The sequence below is a fragment of the Schistocerca serialis genome, chromosome 1 (genome assembly GCF_023864345.2).
Source record: "Schistocerca serialis cubense isolate TAMUIC-IGC-003099 chromosome 1, iqSchSeri2.2, whole genome shotgun sequence".
Taxonomy (NCBI): domain Eukaryota; kingdom Metazoa; phylum Arthropoda; class Insecta; order Orthoptera; family Acrididae; genus Schistocerca; species Schistocerca serialis.
In genome coordinates, this window is record NC_064638.1 from 752115126 (window position 1) to 752127517 (window position 12392).

The 12392-nt window shown below is 37.2% G+C and overlaps 1 protein-coding gene across 1 annotated transcript in view; it reads left to right on the plus strand.

The window, feature by feature from the left end:
* The window catches only part of LOC126482063 (proline-rich protein 2-like), a 38503-nt gene that overhangs the window by 15428 nt on the left and 10683 nt on the right, over nt 1-12392 (plus strand). The window contains exons 2-4 of the mRNA XM_050106042.1: nt 1335-1719; nt 11189-11281; nt 11550-11691. Coding sequence (XP_049961999.1) covers nt 1359-1719; nt 11189-11281; nt 11550-11691 — 596 coding nt within the window. The 5' untranslated portion in view covers nt 1335-1358. The remainder of the gene's footprint in view (nt 1-1334; nt 1720-11188; nt 11282-11549; nt 11692-12392) is intronic.

Consider the following 12392-nt stretch of genomic DNA (forward strand, 5'->3'; position numbering starts at 1 on the left):
TCAGTTGAACAGAATGGATAGGATCTTCAGCAGAGGTTGTAAGATTAACATCAAAAAAATTAAAATAAGGGTAGTAATATGTTGTAGAATTAAACTGCATGATTCTGAGGGGATTAGATTACGAAATGAGACATTAAAACTAGTAGGTGGATTTTGCTATTTGGGTAGCAAAATAATGGATGGTGGCCCAATTAGATAGGATGTAAAATGCATACTGGCTATAGCTGGAAAACTATTTCTGGAAAAGAAATATTTGTCAACACTGAATATAAATTTAAGAGTTAGGAAATCTTCCCTAAAGTTGTTTGTACAGAGTGTAACGTTGTACGAAAGTGAAATGCAGACAATAAACAGTTCAGATATGACCAGAATAGAAGCTTTTGAAATGTACTATACAAGAATACAAAAGAATAGATGGTAGATCTAATAACTAATGAGGAGTTACTAAGTGAAATTGAGGAGAGAAGAAATTTATGTTACAACTTGGATAAAAGAACAGATCAATTGATAGGACGCAATGTGAGGCATCAATGAATTGTTGGTTTGCTATTGTAGGGAACTGTGGATGGTGAAACTCCCAGAGGGTCTCTTGTGGATGTAGGTTGCAGTAGTTATTTGGAGGTGAGGATGTGTACACAAGGTAGACTGGCTTGGAGCTGCGTCGAAATAGTCTTTGGACTGAAGATGACAACATACAGGTTTCTACAGCTTTCCGTATGTTTTATTTTTTAAACTGTTTTACTCCCAGCTGTATTTTTGCTCTCTAACTGCACAACAAAAATTTTATTTACTACTCAGCATACAGTTACCATCAGGTGTCACAAAATGTCAATCTAGAATACATAACTCATAATCCTATGTTGTCTGTTCTGCAAAACATTTCATCTTTGATAATGGTAATGGGTGTGGCTGTCGACTTAGGACTCGTACTCGGGTCCTTGCCTTTCCCGGGCAGTTCTCATGGCATCCAACCTCTCCGTGAATGATTTAGGACCTTCTTCGTATAAGTAGGTCACTATAGGCAAATGTTGTGGCAGTTTCTGAATCTTCTGGTAAGTGCCTCCTCTTGTTGTAGTAACTGCTGTTGATGATCTTACTGTCAACAAGATATTGAGACATTGTTAAATTAGCAGAGGGGAATTCGTGAAAGGTAAATATGAAGAATCGCATCTGGAATTGTCATTCCAAAACTATTTCAAAATTGTTCCACAGATTTAGATTAATGATTTATTTATAAAACACAGTCATGAGATAAAGTGAAGATTCTTTTCAATTTCTTGCTCATGCCATGGATGTAAAAGGTTTCACAAAGTGGTCTATTTTTTTGTTTGCAGTGATTAAGAACAACTTGCAGAAAGATGAATAAAGCCTCTGCACCATCAGCACCAATGCCAGAGTTTGAAGGCAATGAATTTCAGGGCCACCCACCTCCACCGTCATATGATCAAGCAATGTCTGTTTATCCACCTCCAGTAGCTGAAGCACGTCAGGGTGGACACGCACCCTACCCACCACAGCAGTTGCCCTACCCGCCGACAGCGGCACAGATGTCTTATCCACCAGCTGTGGCACAGCCGCCTTACCCAGCAGCAAGTTCTCAGATGCCGTACCCCCCTGCAGGACAACAGATGCCTTACCCACCAGCTGGACAACAGATGCCATATCCCCCAGTGGGAACACAAACACAGCCGCCATATCCTGTGCAGCAGCCTCAGGGATGTAAGTAAGCCTTTTATGTCGATGATTTGTATTATGTTCTTTAATAGTGTTTCATTTTCAGTACTTCATGGCATTTGTTACTCTTGCCATTTGTTACAAGTTCCCAACTATGTTACAGTCAACATGAATCATTTAGTTTTGAAACAGAGCCTATTAGTTTTGTAGAACATTGCCAATGTCATTTTGGATGCTTGCAGATCTGGAGGTTAAGTTATGGTTCTAGAGCAGATTGTTTGTAGTTCAGATAACTCCGCACAATAGGGACCTACCAAATGAGACAGAACAGTTGTTAATACACTGTTCTCATATTCGGCATGATGGAATTTGTTGTGCCCAACCATTTTGGTTTAGGTTTCTGTGGTTTTTCTAAATCATTTCAGGTTCCTTCATCAAGATCACAGCCGAACAACTGGCCTATCTTCAGAAAAGCATACTTACATATTCTGTGGGTGTTTGCATTTTTGACTTACAAAGAAAACGAATAAAAATGAGTATTATGATGATAAATCCTATATCATTGTGGGATGTTCCCTGTGTGAATATATAATAAAACAAACAGTTGTAATAACATTTCCCCTCTTCCTGACACTCTTCTTAATACGAACTTGTCTGTCTTTATATTTCACTGTTATTGCTCTCACTCAGAGGTTGTTGATTATTTGTCTGTCCTTGCACTTCAACACCAGTCTTCTAAGGCATGTGAATATCTTATTTCACCTTATATTGTTTAATATTTTCTCTAGGTTTACAAATACCTTGAAGGTATTTGATTTTTCTTCAGTCTGCCTCAAGTAGTAAGCACAACATCGACATTACTTCTCTGGTAAATTTTCACATTCTCAAATCAAACTAATTTCTGTCCTCGCAGTTTTCCTTCTTGTTATTCTTACCTTTCTTTCTGGGTCACTTATTTCATTCATGTGAATACGCTCCTCTAATGTCACACTTAGGAACAGTTTCTATACATCGTATTAATTTTCAACATATTCCTGCAGTATGGATATCCTTTCTTCTGTATTTAATCCAAATCTCTATCTGTATCTTGTAGGTTAACAGCTATACTTTTTAATTCTCAAAGCTACATTTAATCACCCTGTACACTGCACCAGTTTTTCTTAATCATAACTATTTCAGTATATTTACAGGTTTCTCTCATTCATTGTGTACCCTCTTTGCACTTCCTGTTAATTTTGTTTCTCAGCAACAGACACTTCTGTCTTGATGCCCCATTTTTATGAGTCTTACATTTTCTTCTTTTACCCATAAACTCAAATGTTTTTGTGTTATCCATGTCTTCTTTGCCTCTGTTTTCCTTCTTTATTACATTCCATTCCTTTGACACTAAGCCATTGATCACTTATTGTGGGAAAGTCTGAGACTTCATATCAGTGTGTCTTAAATTTTTAGTGTTCCTATTTTATTAACACTTTGTTTTCTTTATTGCCATGAATTTAAGCCTATTGCTTATTACTACTCAGTTATGGGTGTGATTTATGATCAAGAATTTCATTTCAAGAATTTCATTTCTAAATCTTGTCTTACCACTAATCACTCATGAAGTTCCATAAGACTCTGTCTGTAGTCCACTATTGTTTTTAAAAATGTAAATAACAAGCAGAATTAATTAGTTTTGTGGATGACACACATTTGCACTTTGAATCATTGTAAATGTGGGGGAAGGGCTAATCAGTTAAGTCGACATATTTTGTGTATTTTCATTCAATAATGTTATATGGAAACATGTTCTGCAGTAACTCATCTTTAAGAAAGATGTCTCCATTGCTCCAACATCTGCTGAAAGAATATTATGTGGTACTAACCAATGATCATCTTCTAGATCTTAGCTTAAGGAGCTAAACATTTTGACTACTGCTTCACACTATATTTAATCTCTCATGAAGTTTGTTGTAGGTAATCCACTACAGTTCAAAAGGAACTATGATGTGCATAATTACAATACTAGAAAAAAACTGACATTATTACTCCATTGTAAGGTTGTCTTTAGCACAACGCTGCAACAAAAATTTTGGATATCTTATCCAGTGATATAAAATGTTAGACAGGTCTGAGAGATAACAAAATTAAATTTGAAACCAAATGAACATTGTCTCCTTGACAACCTCCGCTATTCCATAGAATAATTTCTATTTTTGTAATCTGAAAAAGGCAGTGGATAGAAATTACCAACTCAAATCTGGATTTAAAAAAAGCTTGTAATTTAGCAGTTTGTAGCCATACTTACAAGTATATGTGTTGTGTGAATGTAAAACGATATATCGCACATTATTATGATTGACCATAAAAATGATGCATGGGACATGAAACAACCAACTGACCATGATTTGTTCAAGTTGATATCTACATCTGCATCACCTGTTGTTTACCAAGTATTTTTTCTTTTGCTGTGATTTTGGGAGGTTGAGTTCACTGCAACCATTTGATACCTGTGGCATAACTTCAAAGGCCTTTCTCCAGTCTCATTTTTCACTCTGCCCGTATTGTTGAGCTACCTCAGTTTCCATTCCCTCCCTACCATAAAGTTCAAATTGCCTAGGACTATCAACTTCTCATCCTCCTTCATGTACTTTATCAGTTCCCGTATTTCCTCACATATTCGCTTTCGTTTTCATCAGTTCATGATGTTTGCATGCAATCCTTTACAGCGATGATAGGTGTTGGATTTGTTCAAGTCCTCAGAATAATAATTTGGTGACTCTGTTGCTCATAGTGATTCACCCTGATACCTACGTTATATTCATAAAGAAACCACCATCTGTACATCACTCCTAGACATTGTCGATTTATCTTGTAATCATCTGACCAAAAATACCTGTCCACTTTCCATTATATTTCCCTGACTTTATAACTTTGGATTGCTCATCTTTCTTTAGATTCTTTCCTTCAACATTAAGACTTCTAACATTCCATGCTCCAATTCATACAATGTTAGCTTTAGTTTTTTCCTCTTGGCATTTTCCACCTGAAAATTCAAGTGGGGAACTACATTGTCTGCAGAATTATTTCCAAAGAAATGTTGATAAAGATTTTTTAGAAGACTGTTTGCCCTGTGGACACACATTGTATTTCAACGTAGTGGTTTCAATTGCCTTCTGCAGCCTAATGCAGTTGATTATTTCTGATAGTTACACCTTTAGAAGTAGTTTCCACCTCCAGGGCAAGATGGTGCCCTGAAGCTCTAACCTCTCCTCCCTGCTGTTTTGACAACCTTGGCCAATTGCAGAATGAGGGTGACTTCTTGTATCATCATATGTGATGGTCGTTTATTCAGATTCTAAGCTGTGACTGGTATCAAACTCAGGATCAAGGAACTTTGGATTAGTAGCCATGCCGCCTGTACACCATGAGTCGTACACGAAGTTCCAGTAGTGCGTAAATACAGAGTATAAAAACAGATATGGCCAGACAGTCAGGAAGTGTTCCTTGCAAATAGCATTAAAAAAATGTTTTATATGGAGATGGGTCCATAATCACTTCATTTTCTACTTCTTTTCATAACCACATTAATCATGGAAAAAAAATGCAGAAACAGAAGGTACCAGCATTACTTGAAACTTTCCTTAAATGAAATGTTCAAGTAATCCTCTTGGTTACATTTGATTAGAATGTACAGTAAGTTGTAGTGCTTTGTTTTTTCCAGTTGAACAAAGATAATGTTGACATGTGACACTCTTCATTGTTTGTGCTGACATGACTATTTTCATTGCATTCTGGTATCAAACACATAGCATCAACTGGTTGGTGTTCATTGTGAACTTAGCTTCCAGTACAGTGCAGTATTCAAATGTGGAGGTGGCTATAAGGATTATCAGATGTTAATGGCTGTGGTGTTTCATATTTGTATTAGGAGAGATTTCCAGAACAAAAATGTTGTGATGGGAGAATATTTGAAGCAATTGACCAGTGTTGTAAGGAGTGTGGGATGTTCACACCTACTACTGATGAGTGGGGGACATAAAAGGATGACGACGCATCAGCTGGAGGAGGCTGGGTTCAATGTGACATTTAGCTGCAACACGTAATGTTGACCATGTGACTGTCTGGGGAGTGCTACAGGAAGAGCTGCTTTATCCATTTCATTTACAGCACTATCAGCAACTGATTTTCATGTGCAGATACACTTCTGCTTAAAATTCGTTCAACAGTGAGCCAAGCTTTGCCGTAGTGCTAGTGTGCTGTTCATGGAGAAGGCTTCATTTCAAAGTAGGTGGATAATATGTTGTACGGTTGTAGAAACTGAGCTCTAACAGGGAAGTAAAGCTTTTCCGGGTCCATGGTCATACAATGTATTTTCTTCCTCTATGTGTGAGAAATGGTTTCTAAAAGTTTGGCCGCACCTTTTTCTTAGGCTGCAGTTATAGTGGAGTGTTGTGCCTTGACCAGAGCAGCGCAGCAAGCAGAGCAGCACTGTCAAAACAAACAAGTGCTGGTCAGTGCACTTGATCATAGTAGCACTGCAAGCACAGCAGTGCAGAGCAGAATGGCACAGAGAAGTGCCGAGTGAATCAAACATTTGTTTCTGAGCACGGTGACCAGAGTATTCAAATGAGCCTAGCTGCATTCGGGCAACTCCAGTGGCAGCATTCGTCTGTTGCTGCAAGTGCAGAGACAGTACTGTTGCTGACACTTGGGTTTCTTTTGTTGCACTGTTGAGAAAAGGGCATCAGTGAAAGCTTTGATAGCAGTTGTTTTTACTCAGCATCCTTTATGGAGCCAACAAAATTACTATCATTACAACTGATTCGTTCAGGACAAGTTATGTGATGAGGTGACAGCAGAAGTACAGACTGCAAGTACAGGATACATTTCATTAATCTCTTATTTCTTTCATTGTCTTAAAATGAGAATCGATAATAAAGTTGAAATAGAATAGCTGAGAACCACATGAAAATTTTGGATATTATGTGAGAAATTTTTTTCAAAACCATCTATTTTTGGACAGTTTCATTTGAAGGTCTATTAGAATTTCATCCTCTCCAATAAATGCTTTGCATAGAATGCTTGATGTCTACTGTATGTTGCTCATCGACATTCAGAGGTAAGTGTAGGTCAATGACAATGTTGTGGGAATGTGTACACTTCGCAATACCATCAACAAATTGTGGTGAAGTTTCTATTGGCTTCCAGAGTGTGCTCCACTTTGTGCTCATTATTCCAAAAGGACATTCAGTTAATCACCATGTTGTGGAAAAGCATTTGTTAAAATATTCATTCCATGGATCTAAAACCCATCGACTATAAGGTTTCACAAAATGCTGCAACTATGGATATGCCTTATCTTCAGTGAATACAAAAAGCAACACAAATTATGTCTTTGGTAGTCAACAGTCTGGCAGGATATTAAGCTCCCCTTCATGAAACAAGCTAAACACATTAGAAAAATAAAATGTACTACCTTCACTTTCCTTCCCATGTCCCCCAACATCAGTTATAATGAATATCTCCTGAGGATCTGCAGCTGCTTGTAGTACGATTGAATGAGAATTTCTATAACTGTAAACCATTGGATCAGAATTTTCTGGGCATTTAAGATGAATGTGTTTTCCGTCAACATCACTGACTTCGTTTGGAAAATTCTGTATGTTATATAACAGTATTTGGAAGAAGGCACTCATATGTGGAGTGGCTGGAGGTAATCCCATAACACTTTAGTAGTTGACTCCACAATGCTTTCTAGGAACCTATAACAATTCTTGTTTCATCAGCTATCGATTGCCCGTATAAATGACATTATTCCATTGGAAAAATCTGTGGTTGCTTGAATATTGGTTATATGTGGAAGTTTTGCCTGTTACTCAGGTGGTAAAATATTCTTATTGTGTACTATCATTTGCCAAAATCTCGTTTCAGTATCTCAAACTGTTTGAGATACGAGGAATGTCACAAATATTTCATTCTGGCTTTTTTACTAGCACATACGTTCAGGATGAAGCACTTTACATATGATCAATTTTCTCAAGAGCGGCAATAGGTGGCGATATCCTTCTAAGTTTAAAGAATAATTCATTATGTTAGCTTCATTTCATACATTAAAACGTATGACCTAATGTGCCCCAAACAGAAATTCGTAGTGACTCCTGTTTTTCAATGCAAACCTATCGTAATTCTCACAGTAGTTCACTTAATCCTGTAATAGCACAGCAACTATGATGATCAACACAATGATAAGCAGTTAACCAAAAGCTGACGATTAAGGCTATGAGATGTGAAAGATTTTTTTTTTTTTACCAAATAGTTTCTTAAAATCATTTGAAGAAGGTTGCAGATCAGCCAGCTATCCACGCAGTGAAGCGAGCCTGCCATCTGCTGCACTGCTCTCTGCCCCACTAAACCTGAACGCGAAGCAGCACCACGGCAGCTGCCCGATGCGCAGCTCTGCTCTGTTCTGTTGCACCGCTGCGCTATTACCTGGGACTTAATTCTGTATATGTGCTTCATTTTATGTGTTCCCCACTTTAAATACCCTAAGTAATGGTGCAGTAGTTCTGCTGTATACAGGACGGTCAGAAACAATCGGAAAAACTTGTAAGGGTGTTGCTGGGTAGCTTGTGCTGAGAAATAATAATTAAGAAAAAAATTCGATGTGTTGCGCCATTTCAGAATTAATTAGTGTTGACATTAACCAATCAGGCCATTGTACACGCAGATTTAAGCAGCCTCTCAGAGATAGTGCCACCAAACATGTTCTTCGTTCAGTTTCCTAAAACTGAGTGATACAGATATTGGTCATAGGTAGGGTGTGTGTGTGTGTGTGTGTGTGTGTGTGTGTGTGTGTGTGTGTGTGTGTTTGCTTGTTTGTTTGTTTTCCTACTTCAGGAAAAGCCCCTTTGGCCAAAGGCTAAAATGTATAGCAGTCTTTCCACTGTGCCTAGTTGCAATTAAATGTCTCCCCTATAGAGTGAGCAGGAAATCTGTCCTTTCCATAATATTGTTGTTATTCCATCCTGGCCTTCCCATTGTTAAATGAAGCCTCAGCTAGATGTGAACTGAATTGTCTACATAATATTCCCAGAGCTAGTTTCTGCTGAAAAAGTATTTTAGGTGCACTTTCCCACAAAACGATTTGGTAAGATAACAGGAATTGAAAATAGATGGTATAAGCTGGAACTCAAACAAGACACTTCTAAAGTCATAACATGCTAAACTCAATTTCTTGGCAAGTTTGTCTGCGTGTTGACTCCAATTTAACTAGTCACTCGGCTGGACCCTTAAGTGTTTCTTCACGCAGTGTTTCATTTATTCTGTGATTAATAATGACTAGTTCTGATGCAAAAATGCTGTTTTTTCTTTCTTCTTTGAAATTGCATAATAAAAGGCTTTGGAAGATGAAGGCTTAAACTGTTAGCTGTGACTCAGTTACTGACCTGTTTGATTACCATCTGATCTAAGTTTAGTAATGTTGAGGTTTTTATCCTTGATTAGCACACTTGTTACCAGTCGTTGGAATATTATGTACGCTCCTACAGGATGCTCAATGTTATGTTCCCCTTTTCTGAGGCTAGTTTTGTTCTTGCAACATATATTTTAACTTTGGCGACATGCTTTCTGTTATGAAGGTAAAATTCCATCCCTGTAAGAGCTATACGTGCTCTTCAGTGGTTCTTTTATAATGTAGTCCATTATTGGTAAAATTATATATAAACCTTTCACGTTTGTAGGAAGATAAAGAGCTTCTGTTTCTGCTCATTATTTTGTGATTAGGCGTATATGTAACTTTGTTCATTGTCACATAGTATATAGAAATTGTTTCTGCTTCTTATTATGTTACAATGTCATTATGTGGCTGACTATACGAGTGTCAGACCATAATCATGAAATCTGTTGTTCAGGTAATGACTAATCTGGCTAGTTTCTGTCACTTAATCTCAAGTTTTGGTTGGAAAATTAACGTGGAGGGGTGGATCAACAGTACAGCTATGATTCTAGACCTCTTCTAAATGAGTAGGTGAATGGGTGCTCAGATTGGCGGAAGGCAAAGACCTACTGCCTTCAGAAGATCATCCCTGTTAATGTAAATTGGATGTTCAAAAGGAATGCTCGGGTTGATAGCACATTTATTCCGTTGCTCTTATAACTATTTTTATTTGATGTATTATATACATACTCTATATTATTGGAATACTTTACTGTGAAATGATGGTTGAAGTGTTTGCCTTGTCCTTGTCTGCTGCTGAAGAATTGTGATATAAATAAGTGTTTATCAGAATAGGAAGTTACAGAAGATTTTGGAATTAACAGATAGAGTTTCTGATATTATGACAACTCATAATCCTACTAGGCTTTCAATCTATATGTGTAGCACAAACATATCTCACATTATCGTGTACTGTAAAACTGCTGCATAGCAATTATTCTGACAGTCTCAAGCTAAGACAAGATGCTTACGTTTGTTGAGAATATTGAAGTTAAGAGATAAGTTTCAGGCAGATACATACATACATAAATACATGCATAACATTAATCCTTGTTCCATATATCATGAATACAACTTTTCGTAATGATGTGAAACGTGTCACTTTAACATAAGTTTTCTATATACAAAATAATTTTTTTGTTACTACTTCATATCTAAAAATTCGTCTATTGAGTAATAGGAGTTGTCATTCAGAAATTCTTTTAATTTGCTTTTAAATGTTTGTTGACTATCTATCAGACTTGTAATGCTATTTGACAAATGACCAAAGATTTTTGTGGCAGCAGAGCTCACCACTTTCTGTGCCAAAGTGTGATTTAATCCAGAATAGTAAATATCATCCTCTGTTATTGTGTTGTGGCTATGCACTTTGCTGTTATTTTTGAATTGGGTTGGGTTATTAATGACAAATTTCATAAGTGAATGTACGTATTGCAAAGGTACTTTGAATATCCTAAATGTCTGGAAGGTGATCTTGGGTGGGCTCCAGCTATTATTCTGATTACATGCTTTTGTGCAAAGAATGCTTTCTCTCTTAACGATGAATTGACCCAAAATATGATGCCATGTGAAAGCAGTGAATGAAAATAGGCATAGTAGGCTAATTTACTGATATGTCTATTACCAAAATTTGCAATAACCCCAATATCATAAGTAGCAGATCATTGATGTGTTTCTTTCAGTTCAATTTCTCATCAGTGCACACACCCTGAAATTTTGAATATTCTGCCTTAGCAACAGACTTCTGCTCATAGTCTATTTTTATCAATGGTGTTACACCATTTACTGTACAGAATTGTACAAACTATGTTTTCTCACATTTTAGTGAGAGGAACTGCAGCAGCCAGGACAACGAGAACTCATATAGAAATTCCAGACTGCATAGAGTGCTAACTGTGGAATTTTTGTTACTTACACTAATGGGAAAAGCTAATTCTCAATGTAATGCATGTTGCAACTCTTAAATAACCTGGAGTGATGTTTTGATGTTACATGTTCTATTCTTGTGTTTGAAATAAAGGATTTCTCTCTTCCCAGTTATTCCAAGTGGTGAGCCACATTCCATTCCACAAACGAACATTCCACCACCTCAGCCTCCCGCACCCCAGCAGACATCAGTAACAACAGCAGGTAATTTATTCATTTATTTCAAGACAGTGCATCATTTATCGAGACATAACTTCAGATATGGAATATCAAAAACAACCTTACTGCTTTTTTGCACAACTTGCAAAGTTTGTTTCCAGAAGTTGTTTAAAAATGTAGATAATGCAACTTTTGTGTTAGATTTTAATATAATTGTATTATCAACCTTTATGCATTTGTCTTGCTCTCGTTCCTTCTTTGTTCTAAAATTTAATAATGAATTTCCTAATAGAACCTTTTTTTAAATTGACAGTGTTTGTTAATGGACCTGTGGCAGTAGGACCAAAACCTTGCAGACTGCGGTGTCCTATGTGCCATTCAGACATTAAAACCAGCACGGTCACTGAAAATCAGGCTGGGGCTCACATCGCTTGTATTATTCTTTGCCTTCTTGGGTAAGTGTGAAATAACCAAAGTCCTTCACATTTTTGCAAGCACAGTTACCAGAAAAGTCCTGAGCTGCCATTATTGTGTAATTGGAAAAGAAAATGTGTTAGTCTTGGTCGGTGTGAACTTGCTTTTAGCTTTATAAAATGTGGTATTGCTTACCACACTTTCAGGAAAAGTAATAGAAAAGTTAGGTGCAGAAAATTTATGTAATGTGTGTTAGAGATGTCCTACCAATATCATTTTATGTATTGATGAAGCCTATAAGATGGCAAATTAGAAAGTCTTTTCCACTATTTCTTATTAACTGAAAGGAGGTACTTACAGCTAATTACAAGTGTACATTATGTTCTTCATACTTTAGTCTATTTTTCCATACTGGTTCAGATATTTGTCCCCTCACAGTACTAAATTTGAGGTGTGTCTGTGGTAGAGTTTATCCAACTGACAGCGTAACAACCATCGGACTTCTGTGTTGGCTGCTTCATTGCATATCAATGACTGTCCTGGCAGGAACTTCTGCAGCAGACCGAAAACTTGGAAATGACTAGGGCTGAGATCCAGATTGTATGGTGTGTGGTCCAAACTTTCTCAGTGAAATGATTGGAGCTTGTCAGCAATCATGACTGCCGCATGTGGACTGGTGTTGTCATGGAGAATAACCACGTTGACCACATTGAGGATGCCTCGGCACTTCCTCCCAATTGGA